A 22,166-nucleotide genomic window follows, 5' to 3' on the forward strand; every position below is an offset into this window, starting at 1 on the left:
CTCTATGGCATATTATAACCACATTCATCTGTCTAAACCATCACTTGCACTGTGTCACTTAGCTGCTTGATAAATTACTGCTTCTCATTATCCTTCAGTATATATTACTGTCCCATTGTACTCTCTTTTCCTGTTTTCTTTTTCTTCATCACACACTTGTCAATGTCAGTGTAAGAGTACCATTCTGAAGTCTTCCTTTACCACCTTTTTCTCCCAATTTTTTCTTCTGTGAATTTCTACTAATTTGGTCTATGCTTCTATGTGTTATTATTCTCTCCTCCCACCGCCGCCAAGGCACATGCACACAACACGTACATACATGTTTTTTCTCCCTAAATAGATTGTGACCTTCTCGAGGATAGAGACTATGTCTTAAACACCTTTGACTTCCCTCAGTACCTAGCATAGCGCATTCTGTGTAGACAGGTATTTAGTAAGTGTTCATGGACTAAATGGTAAAGGGCAATGAATTGTTGGGGAAGTGTCTTTGAATAAATGGGGTCTCTAATGGTAGATATATAGATAAGGAATATATTTTGAGACTCACAGTCTCTACTGTGTTCTGTATATATTCTTGTATCTACTCCAGGGTAAACAGCTGTGTGAAGAGTGATGAGCATGTCCTGGAGGAGCTGGAAACAGAAGGGGAGAGGCAGCTGAAAAGCCTCCTTCAGCATCAACTTGATACTTCTGTCTCCATTGAGGAGTAGGTATTGATTTTGCAAACGGATAGTATCATAGAGTCTCACCTCCAGGTGACAGATCTCTCTTAAAGCCTAGATGGAATGTTCCTCTCCCACCTCCCTTTCTTTGTCAGACTTCAATGTATTAGGCAGAGTTTTGATTCTGTGTCTTTTCCTCTGGGAAGCCTCCCATATCTCACTAAGTCTGGGCCAAGTACCTATTTTATGTCCTCCTATAGCATCCCATATTTCCCTTAACATAGCACTTGTAACCCAATATTATCATTGCCTGTTTACTTGCCTCTGTTCCACTGTTTTCCACAAAAGCAGGAGCCATTTTTATCTTTTTTTAAAGCTATTAAATCCTTAGTATCTAGCAGAGTGTCTGATGCATAGTAAGTACTCAGTAAATATTTGTTGATTTAGTTTATTATTCCTGGATGAGGGGACTATTGATGGAGTTACATTTTGTTGCAGTGGTGCTTCCGCTTAGAAATAAGATGTAAAAGAAAATTTGCTAGTGAGTTTCATTGTACCTTTTACAGTGTAGAACCTCCATTTTTGTGAATGGTAGTAACCTCAAGATGTTCTTACTCTCCTCCTGCATATTTTGCAGATGTATGTCTAAGAAAGAGAGCTTTGCTCCTGGTACTATGTACAAGCCCTTTGGGAAGGAAGCAGCTGGGACTATGACTTTGTCCCAATTCCAGACACTGCATGAGAAGGACCAGGAAACTGCCTCTCTCAGGGAATTAGGGCTTAATGAAACAGAAATCTTGATCTGGAAGAGCCATGTTTCAGGTGAAAAGGTGAGTGGGGTAATTTTTTTGTTGTTAAGTTTGATTGTTTGTTTTTCTCCTTGAGGAAACAGCAAAATCTCTTCATTTTAGCATTGAGAGCCTTTTCATTTTTAGTTCTCACAAAACTGAACTTGGTGTCTGAATCTTCTTTGATTTTTAGAATGCAGACATTGGTAAAAGAGAAGCTGTTCCTTGACTTCTTAGCTAACACTTTCTGTAAACATTCATTTCTGGGCCCAGGTCATCTTTTTACTTGAGACACCAGATTATCAGGTTCAGGTTGTGTCCTCTATGATGTATGCCGTCTCATTCCTCTGGTTTCAGAAGACAAGACTGAGGGCAACTCCTGAAGCAATACAGAACCGTCTTCAAGATATTGAAGAAAGGATCTCAGAGCGTCAGCGCATTCTTTGCCTGCCACAGAGATTTGCAAAGAGCAAACAGCTGACCCGGCGAGAAATGGAAATAGAAAAGTCTTTATTTCAGGGAGCTGATCGTCACTCCTTCCTTAAGGCTCTTTATTACCAAGGTATGTGATCCCCACTGACTTTGATATATCCTTTCACTGAGAGAAAGATTAAAGAGCAGGGCATTAAATATGAAGAGTTAGTGAAGGGAATAGGGGAAAGACAAACTGTCACTACTTTTGAGGAATGTATAATACCATAAGAGAGACAAATATGTGCACAGTTAGTTGCATGACAACGTGGAAACTATTACAGAGATTTGAATAAAATGCTGAGGTAGCGCAGAACACAGAGCATCTAAGTCTAGTTGGGGGAGTCAGAAGTTGACATTTATACTAACTCCTGATGGATCAACGGGCATTTGTCAGGTAAATAAAGGGGAATGGACATAAAAGATAGTAAATAGCAACAGGATTATGAAAGAACCTGGTGTGTCTAAGGAACAATGAGAAGTTTAATGTGGCAGGAGTAGAAGGAGTGGCAGGGAATGACAGGAGTTGACACTGGAAGGAAGAGGAGGCGAAGCTAGATTGTGAAGGGTCTTTAGGCTGAACTACAAATTAGCACAAAATATATAGATAAATAGTATGTGTCTTAACAAGAAGGATTTAGTTTGACAGATAAGTTTTGCTAGACGCTGTGGAAGGTGCATTGAAGTTTAAGAAATGGTTCCTCACCTTGTGCCAAGTATAGTCTGGTTGGAGAGATAAACATGTAACATTTAGTGACAATACTAGATACATTGCTAAGTGTTGTTGGAGTTCAGAGGAGGCAAAGGCCACTGTGTATTGGTGTGATTGAAGAAGGCCTCTCAGAGGAGGTAAGATTTAAATGTTCTTTTAGTACTACCTATTCTTTAGAAAAGAGAGGTACTGACATGTCAATTGCAACAGATGGTGTGAGCGCTGCGTAGTATGCTTACTATGGAGGAGATGTGAGACAAGGTTAGAAAGGTAGCTAAAAATTTTGAACTGTATTTGGTGACTAGTATAGACCTACACAGAGTTAGTTATCAGTTAGTTTCAATATGATTGAAGGTTTTTGAACCAGAAGTAACATGATAAAAGCCATATTTGAAAATTATTAATCTGGTGGTCAATAAATAGGATTAGAGAGAGGAAGAACTGGAAGCAGGGAAAATGGATAGGAGATATTATAGTCATTTAGGCATGAAGACTTGGTCTAGAGTGATAGCAGTGAAATTGGAGAGAGGTAGGTTTATAAGGGAAGGACTAATAAAACTTGTTGACTGAAAATGAAGGAGGGAGGTCAATGGAGAGGTATGTGTCAAAGATAATCCAGAGGTTTCAAGGCTGTGTGACTTACCAATTGGCAAATTTAAGAAAACCTTTAGGGGGAAATTTTGAGGAAGGATGATTGGTTTGATTTTAAACATGTTGACTTTGTGAGAATGGCAGGATCATCAAATGCAGATGTTGAGGAGACAGTTGGAAATGCAGCAGTGAAGCTCGAGAGAGGTCAGAACTAGATATATAGAACTGGGAATCAACTCTCCTTAGATGACATGTTAAGGCTGTGAGAATAGATGAATGATTTGTTAGAAATAGAAAGACTATAGACATGGCAGAGCAGTGGTGAAGGAAGGAGTGAATGAACAAATGAATAGCCTTTTGTGGAGAGACATTTAGCATAAAGATTAAGAACATGGACTCTGGAGGCAGACTGCCTGGGAAAATCCTGGCTCCCCCACTTACTAGCTATGAGATGCTAGGCAAGTTACCTCTCTATGCTTCAGTATCTTCATCTGTAAAATGAGAATATTAATAGTAGCTATGTTATAGGGTTATTAAGAGGATAAGTGAGATAATACATGTAAATCACTTAGAGCAGTACCTGGTATTTGGGGTGGAGGGCGGGTGGTGTATGAATCTGTTCTGTTTCCTATCTTTGAAACTCCTTGCTTTAAACCTTCACAGCATACCACAAAAAGACAAGTGCAGACAAGTACATGACCTCAATGAAGAGGAAGATAAAATTAGGCACAAAAGGCAAGTCGAGAGTTTTCTTATAGTGTTAGATTTAGGAATGTAACCTAGGGTCCCAGTTGAGCACTTATTTAATTCCATATTCAGTATATGACAATGTTTATAGGAAATGATCCAGAAGGAGCATATTATCCTGATACAGAATATTAAAGAGAGGAGTTAGTAGAAGTTTTAAAGCTTTTACATTTAGTGCTGTTGTTTTTTCTCTATACTTTTAAGTTGTGTACCAGACATAAATTGACCTTAATGATTTTTAGATCCCATTTCACAAATATTCTGAATATTTTTATTAATCAGTAAAGTATAATGATTGATGATGATATGATAGCTAATATTTTCTTATTTTTGAAATGAACTTCCACTAAAATTGCATGGGGCTCCTTCTTTTTTGGTGTACAATTCTGTGAATTGTAAATCATGTAGATTCATGTAACCACCACCACAATCAAGAAAGAGAACAGCTTCATCACCTTAAAAAACTCCCTCATGCTGTGCCTTTATAGTCATTCCCAACCCACCATAATTCCTGACAATCACTGACGGTTTTCCATCACTGTAGTTTTATCTTTTAGAAAATGTCATGTAAATAGAATCATACAACATGTAACCTTGTGAGATTGGCTTCTTTCACTCAGCATAATGCCTTTGAGACTCATTTGAGTTGTTGGGTGTATCAATAGTTCATTCATTTTGCTGAGTAGCGTTTCATCATGTGGACATTCCAAAGTTTGTTTATCCATTCACCCATTGAAGTGCATTTGGGTTGTTTCCAGGTTATGATGGCTATGCATAATATTGATATAAACGTTCTTGTACAGGTTTTTTTGTGAACATAAGTTTTTATTTCTCTAAGGTAAATATCTAGAAGTGGGATTACTGGGTCATATGGTAAGTGTACATTTAACTTTATATGAAACTGCCAAACCATTTTCCAGAGTGGCTGTACCATTTTGCATTTTCACCAGCAATGTATGAGAGTTCTGGTTGCTCTACATCTTTGTCAGCACTTGGTATTGTCAGTATTTATTTTGGTTATTCCAATAGCTGTGAAGTGGTACCTCATTGTAGTTTTAATTTGCATTTCTTTAATGGCTAATGATGTTGAACATCTTTCATGTGCTTATTTGCCATCCTTATATCCTGTTTGCTAAAGTGTCTGTTCAAGTCTTTTGCTGTTTTATAATTGGGTTGTTTATTTTCTTCCTGATGACTTTTGAGAGTTCTTTGTATATTCTAAACACAATCTTCTGTTGGATATGTGATTTTCACACATTTTCTCCCAGTCTGTAGCTTGTCTTTTCATTCTCTTAACAGTGTCTTTTGCAGAGCAAATTTTTTTATTGTGGTAAAGTATCCATATCATAAAATTTACCATTTAAACCATTTTTAACTGTGTAGTTCTATGGCATTAAGTACTTTCACATTGTTCTGCAACTATCACAACCATCCATCTCCAGAAATTTTTCATCTTCCCAAACCGAAACTCTGTACTTATTAGATACTAACTCCCCGTTTTCTCCAACCCACCAGCCTCTGGCAAGCACCATCCTACTTTCTGTCTCTATGAATTTGACTACTCTAGGTACTTCATATAAGTGGAATCATACAATATTTGTCCTTTTGTGACTGGCTTTAGTTAGCATAATATCTTCAAGATTCATCTAAGTTGTAGCATGTGTCAGAATTTTCTTTTTAAGGTGGAATAATATCCCATTGTATGTATATAGCACATTTTGTTTATCTGTTGATGGATGCTTAAGTTGTTTCCATGTTTTAGCTTTTGTGAATAATGCTGCTACGAACATGGGTGTATAAATATCTGTTTGAATACCTGCTTTCAATTATTGTGGGTATATACTCAGAAGTGGAATTGCTGGATCACATGGTAATTCTACATGTAATTTTTTGAGAAACTGCCATATCATTTTCCATAGAGACTGTACCATTTTACATTCCCACCAGCAATGCACAAGATAAGAGTTCCAGTTTCTCCATACCCTTGACAACACTTATTATTTTCTTTTCTTAAAAAATAATAGCCGTCTTAGTGGGTGTGAAATGGTATCTTATTGTGGTTTTCGTTTCAATTTCCCTGATGATTAGTGATGTTGAGCATCTTTTCATATGCTTTTTGGCCATTTGTATATCTTCTTTGGAGATGTATCTGTTCAAATCTCTTGTCCATTTTAAAAATAAGTTGCTTGTTTGTTGTTGAGTTGTGGAAGTTCTATATATATTCAGTATACCAATATATACATTGATAATTATAAGGTACCTGATTTGCAAATATTTTCTCCTATTCTGAGAGTTGCCTTTTCACTCTGTCCTTTGATGCACAAAGTTTTTAATTTCAGTGAAGTCCAATTTGTCGATTTTTTCTTTTGTCGTCTATGCTTTTGGTGTCATACCAAGAAATCATTGCCAAATCCATTGTTATGAAATGAAGGCTTTTCCTTATGTTATCTTCTGAGAGTGTTATAGCTTTAGCTGTTATGTTTAGGTCTTTGAACCATTTTGAGTTAATTTTCGTGTATGGTATTAAGGTAAGAATTCAACTTCATTTTTTTCATGTTGATATTCAGTTTTCCCAGTGCCACTTGTTGAAAAAAGACTGTTCTTTCCACACTGAACGATCCTGGCACCCTATTCAAAAATCATTTGACTATATATACATACCTGTCTTTATGCCAGTACCACACTGTTTTAATTACTGTAACCTTGTAGTAAGTTTTGAAATCAGGAAGTGTGAGAACTCCAACTTTGTTCTTTTTCAAAATTGTTTTGGATATTTAGGGATCGGTTGAGATTCCATATGAATTTTAGAATGGATTTTTCTATTCCTGTAAAAAATGTTATTGACATTTCGGTAGGACTTACATTGAATCTGTACATCACTTTGGTTAGTATTGACGTCTTAACAGTATTGTCTTCTAATTCATGAACATGGGATGTCTATTTGTGTCTTGTTTCATTTCTTTCAGCAACATTTTGTAGTTTTCAGTGTATAAGTCTTTTACCTCAGAGAAAATGTTTTCAAGTCTTCTAAAATCTTGTTCATCAGTTGATCCTTTCATGGGTTGCTTTTTATGTATGTGCATTTATGTGTATCTAAGAACTCTACCTGTTCATGAGAAAGATATTTTCCTGTGTTTTCTTCTGATAGTTATATAGTTGTACTTTTTACATTTAGATCTATGATCCATTTTGACTTGATAATTATATAAGGTATGAAGTTTAGTTTAAAGTTCACTAATTTTTTTTTTTTGGCTTCAAATGTCCTGTTGTTTTAGAACCAACTGTTAAAAGAGTATCCTTCTCCATTTACTTGCCTTTGCATTTTTGTCAGAAATCATTGGCCACATTTGTGTGTTAATACTTAACCTCATAATAATGGTGAAAAGTTGAAATTCTTCTCCAAAGATCAAAAATAACACGAGGATGTCTACTCTTTCCACTTCTATTCACAGTGGAATGAAATTCAAAATAAATAACAGAAGCACATTTAGGAAAATTACAAATATGTGGAAATTAACACTCTACCAAACAATCAATGAATCAAAAGGAACATTAGAATGTATTTTGAGATAAATTAAAACACAACATGCCAAAACTTATGGAGTACAATAAAATCAGTGGTTAGGGGGATATTTAGCTGTAATGCCCATAGCTATATGTGCCCATATTAATAAAGAAGAAAGATTTCAAATTAATAACTGAAATCTCCACCTGAAGAACTTATGAAAAGAAGAGCAAACTAAATCAAATCAAGCTGATGAAAAGAAATAATAAAAAATGGAGCAAAAATAAATGAAATAGAGGAAAAAATAGAAGACGTCAACAAAACCAAAAGTTAGTTCTTTGAAAAGATTAACTAATTTATAATCCCTTAGCTAGACTGATCAAGTTGAACAGAAAGAAGACTCAAATTTCTAAAACTCAGCTCTACTTTGGTTCTTATTTGTATGGAACGTCTTTTCCATCTATTTGCTTTCAATCTATTTGTGTTTTTGAATCTAAAGTATGTCTCGTGACAGCAAATAGTTTGGATTATATTTTCTCTTTTTAATCAATTATTTCAATCTCTGCCTTTTGAGTGGAGAGTTTAGTTCATTTATTTTAATGTATTTAATTAGTCTGTTAATAAGGATTTACATCCGCTGTTTTACTTTTTGTTTTGTTTCTCTTGTATCTTTTTTGTTCCTGTGTTCCTCCATTTATTCCTTCTTTCATGTTAAATAGATTTTTCCAATGTGCCATTTTAATTAACTTCTTGCCGCTTTTACTATTAGTGTGTGTATGTGTATGTGTGTGTTAGTGGTTGCTCTGGGGAATTACAATTAACCTCTTGGCTTAAATAAATTAATTTGTATTAAAACCAACAATTTCAATTATATTAAAAAAACTTTGTTTAGCTGTTCTCTACCTCCCATAGTTTCTACTGTAATTATCATACCAATTACATCTCAGAATGTGGCTTTTCATTGAAGTGCCAGGCAGGTCAAATAGTTCCATCCAGGTAAAATAGTGAAAATTCTCCAAGGATGGTGCTTTTGTGATGCTCCAGAACTGGTCTGCCACTCTAGTTTCAGATAGGCCGCTGGTTTTTGCAGCTTCTGTTGCGAGGTTGTTGGTTTTCAAGCCTACTGCAAAACTAGAGAAGGGGAGATGGGATGATGGAAAATTGAAATGCTACAAACCTCGCTGTTTGAGTTACATTCATCTCTTAGCATATGGATAGCCAATTGTCCTGGTGCCTGTAGTTGAAAAGACTATTCTTTTCCTTTGAATTGTCTTAATGTCTTTGTGAAAAATCAATTGACCATAAATGTAAGAGGCTTTTTAAAATTTTTTTTCTCTTTATTTTCAGCAATTTGATTATGCCGTGTCTCTTCTGGGCATGAGTTCTTTGTTATTTCAAATTCTTTGTTTCTTACCCCTTCCACCTGCTACCATTTACTCGTCATAGCATTTAAATGTACCACACATTCTTTCCGGGTTTTATAACTTTATTCAATGGGAGTGACAGAGTGAAGTGTGCTTACTTCATCTTACCCAGAAACAAGTCCTAATAGCTACTAATTTTGAGGACTTATTTGTGCCAGTCCTTGTGCTAAGTATTTTTGTAAATTATCACATTTAAACCTACAGCACTCTATGAGATAGTACAGTATTATACCCAATTTACAGAAAATGAGATTGAGCTTCAGTGGGCATAAGTGATTTTCTTAAGATCAAAGTGGCCATGCTGGGACTTAAATCCATGTCTGTCCTTACACAAAAGTCTGTACTTTTGTCCACAGCACTTGTATATGTGATTGGAAAAGATTTATTCGTTTATTAAGTGTGATTTTACTATATCTTGAGACAAACTTTTCTGGAGTTATACATATCCCATTTCCTAACCTTGAATCAGTGAGAAAGAAAAATATATTAGCTCTTGAAATATATTTCCTCTCAAATCTTCAATTATAGTATGGTACCCTGTGACTACAACCTTTTTCTTATCCTTCTGGCTCGCATAACTCTCTTTAATTCACATACCATCTCTTCATCCTGTTTACGTGTCCGGTTCCTTGACCTTTTTATTTTCTCCCAGTCTGTCAATCCCTTTCTGTTTCTTCTTCCTTTCAAATCTCGCTTAGACTCTTTCATCCATTATTTAACCACCCATCTTGACAATGAATCATTCTCTTTGCTTCCTTGTCTATGTATCACATCTACCCAGCAAAACCTCAAACTCAAATCAACCAAACTAATTGCCTTCTCTATTTCTACATCATGGCTTCTGGGCATTGCTAGAAAGAAATCATAACTTTGTTGATTATTGCCTCTACAACTTTCTTGTCTCTGTTATTGGTTAGAGCCTCTCCCTTGTTCAACAATCTATCTCCTACTCCCTAGTCAGCTCACTATTTCATTCCTTATAAATACGATTTTAGATCCTCATTACTCTTTCCTTTCCTATTATTTTGTCATTTTTAACAGTCTTCCATCCTATTTCAAAGGAAACTGCCATCGGCAAGAACTTTCATCCATTTCCTGCTTCATGCTCTGTTAACTTCTGTATCCTCATCCTTGTTTTCTTCCCTCTTGACTCAGTGCTAGGGAAGTCCTTCCAGCTTATGGCTAATTTGTATAATTTTGTGCTGGATCCTGTCCCTTTTATCTTCCAAAGAACTTCAGTCATCCCCAGTATTGCTTATCTCCTTTTAGGGTTTTAACATGACTTGTATCACTTGTCAGACTCCATGGTCTACATATGCCTACCATGAACTATCTAAAGAAAATGATAAAAATGAAAAATGTCTTTCAGTTGATTAGCTACTTGAACAAATAATACATTTAGATCTTCTTCTTCTACTGTATACCATAATAAGTAGCAGTTCATTTAAAAAGTGAAATGTAAAAATTTAAACCCTAAAAAGATAATATTAAATAGGTAATATAATATGTTAATATTTTTGATATCCTAATGGGAAAAGATTTTTTCTATTCTTTGTTTTCAGTGAAAATTTTCAAACACACAGAAAAGTTGAAAGAATTTTATCACAAAGAACCATTATATTACCATCTAGAATCTACTATTAATATTTTGCCTTATCACATATCTATACCCATACCCATCTATCAATCCATCTTTATTAATGTATTTTAGAAAACCGCTGATGTAAATTCCTTCCCCCAAATACTTCAGCATGTATACTGTTAATTAGAGTTAAATATTTATTAATGATTTTTCTTTTGTTGCAAAATTTGCAGGCAGTTAAATGTAAAGATATTTTAAGTGTTCGTTTGTTGACTTTTGACCAGTGTATAAATCTGTGTAGTGATATACTGGTAAATGTTTAACAACTAACTCTCCGTGGGTTGGGGGGGGTGGAGCGGGGAAAACCGGCCCTGATTGTATCATTTGCCAGTTTCTAAGGTGTACATATTACCACCATAGCCAGTTTCAAGCTACCATATGTTATCACTGAACATGAAATTAGGAATAAAGACAATCATCGGACCATCTCCAGGACACACTGTGTAACTTAACCCCTATCAACACAGAAGATTACTATCACCCCAGAAAGTTTCAGCTTACTTCTTTCTAGTAATTTCCATCCTACCCTCTCAGAGGTAACTAGTATTTTGATTTTTTTTCACCATAGATTAGTTTTGCTTGTTCTATAACTTCAATAACTGGAATCATACAGTATATGTTCTTTGTGTAAGGTTTCTTTAATTCAACATAATGTTTTTGGGATTCATTCATATAGTTGTATGTATCAATAGTTTGCCCTTTCTACAGCACAATTCTTAGAAGAGTTTTCTATAATTACTGTATTAGTTTCCTGGGGCTGCTGTAACAAATTATTATAAATCTGGTGGCTTAGAACAACAGAAATTTATCCTCTCCACAGTTCTGGAGGCTAGAAGTCTAAAATCAAAGGTGTCAGCAGGGCCATGCTCTCTCTTCTCTGTCTAGGAGAATATCCTTCATTACTTCTTCTAGCTCTGGTAGTTGCTAGCAATCCTTGGTGTTCCATGGTTTATAGATGCGTAATTCCTATCTCTGCCTCTGTCATAACATAGCATTCTCATGTATCTGTGTCTCTGTGTCTTCACATTGCTCTCTTAAAAGGATATCAGTCATTGGATTTAGTCCCCACTCTAATCCAGTATTATTTCATCTTAATTTAACTACATCTGCAAAGACCCTATTTCCAAATATGTTCACAGTCTGTGGCTCCAGGTGGACATGAATTTTGGAGGTATACTATTCAACCTAGTACAGTCTGCCCTCTGGTGCCAAAAATTTACATCCATCCACGTGTAAAACAAACATCCCCAAAAGTCTGAACCCATTCCAGCACCAAATCTAAGTCCCAAATATCTAAATACCAACTCAAAAAGTCCTAAGTCTTATTATCTAAATCATCTATATCAGGTATGGGTGAGGTTCTGGATATGGTCCATCCTGGGGCAAAATTTCTCTCCATCCAGAGACTGGTGGAGCTAGAAAACGAGTTATCTGCTTCCAATGTAAAATAGTGGGACAGGCGTAAGATAGACATTCCTATTCTGAAAGGGCGAAAATGAGGAAATAAAGGGGTTGCTGGTCTGAAGCAAGTTTGTAGCCTAGCATGGCAAATTCCATTAGTTTTCAAGGCCTATGAGTAATAGTCTGGGCTCAATGCTTTGTCCACTGGGCCCATATTCTCAGTCTATCAGGGCAGCTATAGCCCCATCCTCTCTGGCCTCTATGTCTGTGGCTTTGCTCTTGTAATTATCCTTCTTTGTCCTGTCTCCGTCTCTTTCACACCAGGCTGGCACGGTGGTTTTTGCTGGTATAAGATTCTCAAAAACATTGTCAGTCTCATATATGTCAAAAGATTTACACCATTAGACTTGAGGTTTCTTTACAGATTCTTCCTAGATAACCCCATCTGTATTCCTGGCTTCTGCTGAGATGGTTGATTAGATCCTGACACCCTAACACTTAATCTCTTCAATGAAAGTTTGTCCATCTATACCCTTGGCCCCTGTCCAGAGCACAAATCTGTATAGGCTGAGAATTTTCCCAATCATCAAGTGTTGTCCCCTTTTTTCTTAACAGTTCCTTCTTCAATTTTCCTCCTTCCTCTTTCATTTTATTATAAGCATCAGGGAGAAACTAGCCTGCATCTTCCACACTTTGCCCATTCATCTCCTTAGCGAAATTTCAGTTTGTCACTTTTAAGTTAGACTTTTCACCCAACAGAACTCAATTCAGCCAAGTTTCTGCCACTTTATAACAAATATTATCTTTCTTCCAGTGTCTAATAACATGTTCATCATTTCCTTCTAAGGCCTTACCAGAAGTACCTTTAGCATTTATATGTCTAGCAACATTTTGTTCATGATTACATGTATATAATCATGAACACATATATTCTCTAAGTTAATAGAAGCTTTCTCTACTGTCTCTTTACTTCTTTCTGAGCCCTCACCAGAATTGCCTTTACACATCCGTATTTCTACCAACAATCTCCTCAATGTAATACAGGCTTTTACGATCAAGCAGCTCAAAATTCTTCCAGCCTCTACTCATTACCCAATTCCAAATCCAATTCCACATTTTTAGGTATTTGTTAAAGCAGCATCTTACTTCCCAGTACCAGTGGAACTTTGTTATGGCAGCCGTAGGAATCTAATACAGACTTTGATACTGGGAAGTAGGATGCTGCTTATAGTGAATGGTTAAAAACAACAGAAAGTTATTCTCTCACAGTTGTGGAGGCTACAAAATCAAGATATTGGCAAGGTTGGGTCCTTCTAGTGGCTCTGAGAGAATTTGTTCCATGCCTCTCTCTTAGCTTCTGGTGTTTGCTGCCAGTTCTTGGATTATAGATGCATCTCTTCAATCTCTGCCTCTGCCATCATATGGTATTCTGGTTGCTGACTGTGTTTGTCTCAGTATCGTCACGTGTCCTTCTTATAAGGACATCAGTCACTGGACTCAGAGCCTACCCTGTGGCGTCACCTTAACTAATTATATCTGCGAAGAGCCTATTTCCAAATAAGGCCATATTCTGAGGTTCTGAGTAGATATGAATTTTGGGAGGATTCTATTTAACCCAGTACGTTTACTTATTGCCACTTGTTCACCTCTCATTCACTTTTTTGCAAACCATCTTTTTATAATGAAATAGATCATGCAAACAGTGCTTAAACATTTTAATCAGATCAAGAAATAGATCATGCCGATACTCCAGAAATCCCCATATGCCCCTCACAAATCACAACCCTCTTCCCACTAGATATAACCACTGCCCTAACTTGTGATAATTTCCTTATTTTTCTTTATATCTTTACCACTGGTACGTGCAGCACTAGACAGTGTTTAGTTTGCCTGTGTAAGCATTGTGTCAATGAATTATGTTGTGTGTATTCTACTGGGTCTTCCTTTTCTACTCAATATTGTGGTGTTTTCTGGCAATTATATTTGAGATATTCGTACATATTGCTATGTGTAGCCAGAGTTCATTTTCATTGAAGTATAGTTAATATTCCTTTACATGAACATACCATAGTTTATCCATTCTACTGTAGTGCACATTTGGGTTGTTCCCATTTGGGGGCTATATATATCACTTCTGCCACTGTGATCTTTCTTGTACATGTTTTCTGGGACACATGTGCAGGAGTTTCTCAGGGTATATATCTAGGAGTGGAATTGAGTGGTGAAGTGTTCACATGTCTTCAACTTTAATAGCTGTTAACTAATTTCTGAAGGGAAACACCCAAGTTAAAATTCCACCAGCCATGTGGAAATGTTTAGGTTGCTCTACATCCTTATCCACAATGGGTATCATCAGACTCTAATCTGATGAGTATTTACTTGTATTTTGTTGTGCTTTTTTCCCTTTATTATTAGTTAACATTTATTTATGTTATTTTTTTTTTATTTTTATTTTTGAGACAGAGTCTGCTCTGTCGCCTAGGCTAAAGTGCAGTGGCATGATTTCAGCTCACTGCAACCTCCACTTCCCAGGTTTGAGCAATTCTCGTACCTCAGCCTTCCGAGTAGCTGGGATTACAGATGTTTGCCACCACCCCTGGCTAATTTTTGTATTTTTAGTAGAGACTAAAAATACAGAATGTTCACCAGGGATGGTGGCACACGCCATGTTGGCCAAGCTGGTCTGGAACTCCTGACCTCAAGTGATCGACTCACGTTGGCCTCCCAAAGTGTTGGGATTATAGGCGTGAGCCACCACACCTGGCTGATTTATGTTACTTTTTAAAAAGCATTTAGTCAAGTGTTATTTTCCTCAAACTTTTATTTTGGAAAATTTCAAATATGGAGAAAAACTGAAAGAATACACCCACACCCTTCACCTGCATTCACCAACTATTGACAACTTGCCACATTTACTTTACCTCTCTCTTCCTCCATATGAGTGTATGTGTATGTAGTTTGTTTACTATTTGGAATAAGTTTCAGAAATAAGAAGGATTTACTCCTAACTAATTAAGTATCTCCTAAGAACAAAGACATTCTCCTGTGCAATCACAGTATAATGATCACTCAAGAAATGTAACATTGCTTCTCTAATGTTGCAATCAGGTTTCTCAATTATAAATCCAGAATACAATCAGGGATCACACGTTACGCTTAGTTTGCTTTAGGACAGTTCCCCTGCCTTCGTGTCCGTGTGTGTGTGTGTGTGTGTGTGTGTGTGTGTTGGACCTTTCAGGATGTCATTTTAAGAGTCAGCCTATATTGATTGATTGTTTCATTGTGGTTTTAATTTCATTCTTGATAACTAGTGATGTTGGATACCTTCTTACACATTGCCTGACCATTTGGACAGTCTGCTTTGTGAAATGGCTATTCAGTTCTTTTGCCCATTTAGCAAATATGAAAATGCCTATTTACTATCTGAATGTCTTTCCATCTGTTTGTATCTTTGTCCAGATGCAGTCTTGGTTCAGAGGCACTTTAGGCATCTATCAAAACAAATAGCTTGTGAATCTTGAATTCAGCAGATAAATAATTTTAAAAACAAAATAACCAATGGGTAAACACCAAAGCACTAAGATACAGCACATCTCAGTTATTGCTACCTCTCTACAGGAAGGAAGGAGGTAGGAAAGTGTTGAGGTTATATATCTTGAATACTCTGTCTCCATATTTTCTCTAATCTTAGGTGCATTTTCTTATAAATTTGTACCGGTCTTTTTATTATTATGGATATTTGTTCTTTGTTGGTAATATATGTTGAAAATATATGTTCCAATTCTGTAGTTTGTCACTTCACTGCTTTTATGGTATCTTTTGGTAACTAAAAGTTGTTGATCTCTATGTAATAAAATGTATTAATTTTTCTTTATACTTAGTGTTTTGTGCTTTGATTAATAAATCCTTTTTTTTTTTTTTTTGAGACAAAGAGTCTTCCCCTGTCACCCAGGCCACAGTGCAGTGGCCTGGTTCACTGCAACTTCCGCCTCCTGGGTTCAAGCAGTTCTCATGCCTCAGCCTCCCAAGTAGCTGGGATTACAGACATGCGCCACCACACCTAGCTAATTTTTGTGTTTTTAGTAGAGGTGGGGTTTTACCATGTTGGCCAGGCTGGTCTCAAACTCCTGACCTCAGGTGATCTGCCCTCCTTGGCCTCCCAAAGTGCTGGGATTATAGGCATGAGCCACCGCACCCGGCCCTGATACTGTTCTTTATTCTAAAAGCTTTATGTTTTTTGCCTTTCACATTTAAGTCTTTAATCCACCTGGAATTGGCTTATGTATATAGTATAAAGTAGGGTTCTAGTTCCTTTTTTCGCTCATGTAGATAGTCTTCTATCCTAACACCAAATATTGAAAATGTCTAGACTGTTGTTGTGTTGCAGTATCAGGTGTTCATATATGAATTAATTTTTTTTTATTCTCTCTTTTGTTCCTTTGGTCTTTTTGGCCATTTAGAATCAATATCATACAGTCTAGCTTTATGATGTTTTAAAATCTGGAGAATAATTCTTTCCTGTCCCGACCCACAGGACGTCGAACGGGCCCTGGAAGGGGGAGTGGGAATGGAGGAGACAAGAAAACACAAGAAATGGAGACAAGACAAATAGCCTGATCAAGTCTCGTTTATGAATGCAGGGTCATGCCTTATATAGGCTGGCAGAGGAAGGGTTGGGCCAGGGCGTGATGGGGGGCTGGGTCCTTCTCAAATTACAATCGCGCATGCGCCGTGGGTTTGTAATTTTCCCGTGTGCGGGATCGCGCCTGCGCCCTAGGCTGCATATCTTCCTGGGCGGGAAAATGTTTGCGCGGGCGCGGGAACAGTTTAGGCGCGCGCGGGAAAAACTTAGGCGTGAGCGGGAAAAGCTTTGGGCGCGCGCGGGAAGGGTCCGCAATAAAGAACCCGGAAATGTGCAAGACGGCTCCGCTTTGCGGAGATCAAGCAACAGAGGTCGGCTAACTCCGGGCCTCATGGCTCCGGACACTTTCCAACTTGTTTTTCTTCAAAAGTGTGTTGTCTACTTTTGACACTTTGCCTTTCCATGTAAATTTGAAAATCTATCAAGTTACACATGTACATATACCTTTATATGTTTTTTTGGGATTCCATCGAGCATTTAAGTCAGTTGAGGTCAACTGACATATCTATGAGTCTTCAAATCTTCAAATGTGAACATGGTACCTTTCCATTAATTTAATTATCCTTTAATGACTTTCAGTACATTTTCTGTTTTCTATTTCTTCTCACCTTTTGTGATTCTGAATAATTTGTTTCTTTTTAAACAGCTTTATTGAGGTCTATAATTTACACATGATAAAATCTACCTATTGTAAGCGTTTAATTCAGTGATTTTTAGTAAATTTATAGAACTGTGCTATCAAATCCAGAGTCCAATTTTAGGACATTTCCATCACCTGGCAAAATTCCCTAGGGCTCATTTGCAGTAAATGACTCCCACATATACCCCAAGCCTCTGTCTCTACAAATTTGTCTTTTCTAGATATTTCATAATGAATGGAATCTTACAATACGTGGTCTTTTGAATCTGACTTCTTTTAGGAACCATAATGTATTTGAGGTTCTCCATGTTGTGGCATGTATCAGCAATTTGTTCCTTTATATTGCTAGTTTTTTATTTTATAGCTTTATTAGTCCATTCTCACACTGCTATAAAGAAATACCAGAGACTGGGTAATTTTTAAAGGAAAGAGGTTTAATTGACTCACAGTTCTGCATGGTTGAGGAGGCCTCAAGAAACTTACAATCATAGCAGAAGGGGAAGCAGACACCTTCTTCACAAGGTGGCAGGAGAGTGTGTGTGAAGGAGGAACTGTCAAACGTGTATAAAACCATCAGATCTTGTGAGAATGAACTCACTATCACAAAAACAGCGTGGGGGAAACCGCCCCTATGATCCAGTCACATCCCACTAAGTCCCTCCCTTGACATGTGGGGATTATGGGGATTACAATTCCAGATGAGATTTGAGTGGGGACACAGAGCCAAACCATGTCAGTAGATACACTACATTGTTTAATCTTTTCACCACTTGATGACATTTAGGTTGTTTCCACTTTTAGCTGTTATCAAGAATATTGCTGTGAACATTTGTGTGAACATGTTTCATTTCTCTTGAATGAGTAGAATTTCTGTGTCCTATGGTAATTCTGTATATAACTAATTGAGGAATTGACTATTTCCTATGTGGTTGTATCATTTTACTGTCTCATCAGCAATGTATGAGTTCTTATTTCTCTGCATCCTTGCTAATACTTGTTATTATCTGTCTTTTATTACAGCCATTCAGTGTTGTACTGCTAGACCCGGTTGTAGTTTATTTGAATTTCTGTAATACCAAATGATCTTGATACCTTTCATCTGCTCATAGCCATCAATATGTCTTTTTGGTGAAATGTCTATTCAAGTCTTTTGCCCTTTTTGATGGGTTGTTTTCTGAGTATAAAAATTCTTTATTCTGAATACAAGTCCTTTATAAGGTGTATGATTTGCAAATGTTTTCTTCTAGTCTGTAGCTTCTCTTTATTTTCTTAACGGTGTCTTTTGAAGCACAGAAGTTTTTAATTTTAATGAAGTTCAATTCATTATGTATGGCTTGTGCTTTTGGTATCATATCTAAGAAATCATTACTGAACTCAAGGACAGAAAGTATTCTCCTATTTTTTTTTTCTGGAATACTTATAGTCTTAGATTTTACATCTAGATATGTTATACATTTGAGTTGATTTTTATGTATAAAGTAAAGGGTCCAAGTTCATATTTTTGTATGTGGATGTCCAGTTGTTCCAGCACTATTTAAAGGCTGTTATTTTTCCCATTGTCTTGGCACCTTTGTGGAAAAATCAATTGACCATAAATGTAAGGGTTTATTTCTGGACGCTCAGCTTGGTTCCATTAATCTATCTGATAGCCTTATACTCTAAATTTTTTTACTGTAACTTTATAGTAAGTTTTGAAATTGGGTAGTATGACCCTCCAACTTTGTTTCTGTTTTTAAAATCACTCTTTCTATCTAGGTGCTTTGTATTTCCATGTAAATTTTAGAAGCAAGTTACCAATATTTTAAGAAAATAAGCCTGCTGGAATTTAATAAGGATTGAGTGAATCTATAATTCAATTTGGAGAAAAACTGATCTTTAATCATTAATCTTTTAATACAAGAACATAGAATGTCTCTCCTTTGTTTAGATCTTCTGCAATTTATTTCGGCATTGTTTTGTAGTTTTTAGTTACATTTATTTTATCAAACTTAATCTTATGCTTTCTTATTGAATTTATTTATTATATTTTAGAGACAGGGTTCTGTTCTGTAATCCAGGCTGTAGTACAGTGACACAGTCATAACTCACTGCGACCTCCAACTCCTGAGCCAAAGGATCCTTTTGCCTCAGCCTCCTGAATGTCTAGGACTACAGGGCGTGCCACCATGCTTGGCTAATTGTTTTTAAAATTTTTTTTAGAGATGGGGTCTCACTGTGTTGCCCAGGCTGGTCTCAACTCCTGGCCTCAAATGACCCTCCCACATCATCCTCTCAAAGCACTGGGATTACAGGTATGAGCCACCACACCCAGCCTTTTGAATTTATTTCTAAGCATTTTAATGATTTTCATGTTCTTGTGAATAGAATTGTTTTCACATTTCATTTTCCAATTGTTGCATGCAATTATATAGAAGTCAAGTTGATTTTTCTTTTTCTTTTTTTTTTTTTAGATGGAGTCTCGCTTTTCATCCAGGCTGGAGTGCAGTGGCACTATCTCTGCTCACTGCAACCTCTGCTATCTAGGTTCAAGCGATTCTCCTGCCTCAGCCTCCTGAGTAGCTGGGATTACAGGCATACGCCACCACGCCTGGCTAATTTTGTATTTTTAGTAGAGATGGGATTTCACCATATTGGCCAGGCTGGTCTTGAACTCCTGACCTCAAGTGATCCTCCGTCTTCAGCCTCCCAAAGTGGTGGGATTACAGGCGTGAGCCACTGTGCCTGGCCTAAAGTTGATTTTTCTATATTAATTTGTATCCTGTGGCTAAACTCTTTTATTCTAATAGTTCTATTATAGTATCTTAGAGTTTTTACACAGACAATCCTATTTCTTGTGATATAAAGACACTTCTTTCTTTCCAATTTGGAGATTTATTTATTTTTATTTATTTTTTATTTTTTGCCTCCTTATACTGTCTGGAACCTTCAGTACAGTGTTGAATGGAAGTGATCAGAGCTAACATCCTTGCCTTGTTCCCAGTCTTAGGGGAAAAGTATTCAGTTTTTAACCGTTAAGTATGATCTTAGCTCTGGGTTTTCTGCACATGTTCTTTGGCAGTATATTACTTTCCTATGAAAAGAAAGGGAATTAGTATGTAACTAATTACCATATATTTAGTGGCTTAAACAATATAAATTTCTGCCATTATAGTTCTAGAGGTCAGAAATCTTAAGATGTCAACAGCACTGCATTTCTTCTAGAGGCTCTGGTTGAGCCTTGTCCAGATTTTAGAGGTTACCTGCATTCCTCGGCTCTTGACCCCTTCCTCACGTTACCCTCTACATCCATCATCACATCTCCCATTCTGTCTCTGACCTTCTTGCTTCCTTCTGATAAGGACCCTTATGATTACATTGGCCCCACCTGCATAATCCAGAATCATCTTCCTATCTCAACCTTAACATGATCACATCTGCAAATTCCCCTCTGCAGTAAAGTTTAACATTTTCACAGATTCCAGAGATTAGGATGTGGACATCTTTGTGGGGCCATTATTCTGCCTACTACAAGCAGGTTGAAGATGCTCCCTTCTAGTGTCAGTTAATTGAGCTTTTAAAAAATTGTAAATGGGTATTGGATTTTGTTAATGCTTTTCTGCACCTACTGTGATGATCATGTGATTTAAGATTTAATCTATTGATTTTTAGATGTTACACCAGTCTTTCCTTTCTGAGATAAATCCCACTTACATGTGTGTGATTCTTTTGTATGTTGCTGGATAAGGCTTGCTAGTATTTTATTAGGTATTTTTGCATCTATATTCATGAGGATATTGGTCTGTGGTTTTCTGTAATATCTTTGTTTAGTTTTGTTATCAGTGTAATACTGACATCACAGAATGAATTGGGAAGTACTTCCTCCTCTTCCCTTTTCTGAAGTGTTCTGCAGGATTGGTATTATTTCTTAAGTATTTGATATTTACCAATGAAGCCATTTGGACCTGGGTTTTTCTTTGTGGGTGTTTGTTGAGTACTAATTCACCCTCTTGTTATTCATTTTTTCTTTGAGACTGCTTTGGTAATTTGTATCTTTCTATGAATTTGTCCATTTATCTAGATTTCCTAATTTGTTGGCCTAAAGTTACTTATAATATTCCTAAATAATTGTTTTTCATTCCTGAAGTAGTAGTAATGCTTCGTCTTTAATTATTGATTTTAGTCATTTTTGTCTTCTCTCTTACTTCCTTGTTCAGCCTAGGTAAAGGTTTGTCATTTGTTAAACTTTTCAAAGAACCAGCTTTTGGTTTTGTTGATTTTTCTTTATTTTTCCATTTTCTATTGCATTGATTTATTTCTTAATCTTTATTGTTTTATTCCTTCTGCTTGCTTTGTGTTTAGTTGACTCTTTTTCTAGTTTCCTAACTTGGAAGCTCAGGTTTTAAATTTGAAGCCATTCTTCTTTTTCAATACAGGCATTTAAAGCTATAAGTGTCTGTCATATGGATGCAGCATTGTTTTAGCTGCATCCATAAATTTTGATATGTTGTGTTTTCATTTTCATTGAGGTCAAAATATTTTTAAATTTCCTTTATGAGTTATTTGACCCATGGGTTATTTAGAAGTTTGTTGTTCAATTTCCAGATATTTGTGTTTTCCCCTATTTCTTACAGTAGTGGATCACTAATGTATGTCCGTTGTGGTTACAGAACATACTTTATATGATTTCAGTCTTTCTTAGTTTTTTGAGACATACTCCTACCTTCAGACCTCACTCTAATATCAGTATGATAGATGCCCTTGCTTTCTTCAGGTCTTCACTCAAATAGCACCTTCTCAATGTGACCTATCCAGACCAACATTAAAAATTACAGCCACCCCATAGCTCTTCTAATTTATCTTGTTGTTTTTTTCTTTTTTATAGCACTCCTACCTTCTAACATGCCATGTAATTCACTTAGCTTTACAAAGGGAGGAATCGTTATTTATTGATGCATCCCTGAT

At 36.5% G+C, this 22,166-nt stretch overlaps 1 protein-coding gene across 7 annotated transcripts in view; it reads left to right on the forward strand.

The window, feature by feature from the left end:
* The window catches only part of RBM41 (RNA binding motif protein 41), a 55,778-nt gene that overhangs the window by 2,214 nt on the left and 31,398 nt on the right, over nucleotides 1-22,166 (forward strand). For 3 of the 7 annotated variants that reach the window (XR_004435023.1, XM_033202139.1, XM_033202136.1), the window contains exons 2-4: nucleotides 590-706; nucleotides 1,300-1,492; nucleotides 1,808-2,012. Coding sequence is in view for 5 of the 7 variants with exons in the window: in XM_033202139.1 (XP_033058030.1) it covers nucleotides 590-706; nucleotides 1,300-1,492; nucleotides 1,808-2,012 (515 nt within the window). In the remaining 2 variants the exon portion in view is untranslated. Of the gene's footprint in view, nucleotides 1-589; nucleotides 707-1,299; nucleotides 1,493-1,723; nucleotides 2,013-3,887; nucleotides 3,960-22,166 lie in introns of all 7 variants that reach the window. The other 4 variants (XR_004435022.1, XM_033202135.1, XM_033202138.1 and 1 more) reach the window with 2 other exon arrangements.

This window comes from Trachypithecus francoisi, unplaced genomic scaffold (assembly GCF_009764315.1).
Source record: "Trachypithecus francoisi isolate TF-2019V2 unplaced genomic scaffold, Tfra_2.0 Lachesis_group6, whole genome shotgun sequence".
NCBI classification, from domain to species: domain Eukaryota; kingdom Metazoa; phylum Chordata; class Mammalia; order Primates; family Cercopithecidae; genus Trachypithecus; species Trachypithecus francoisi.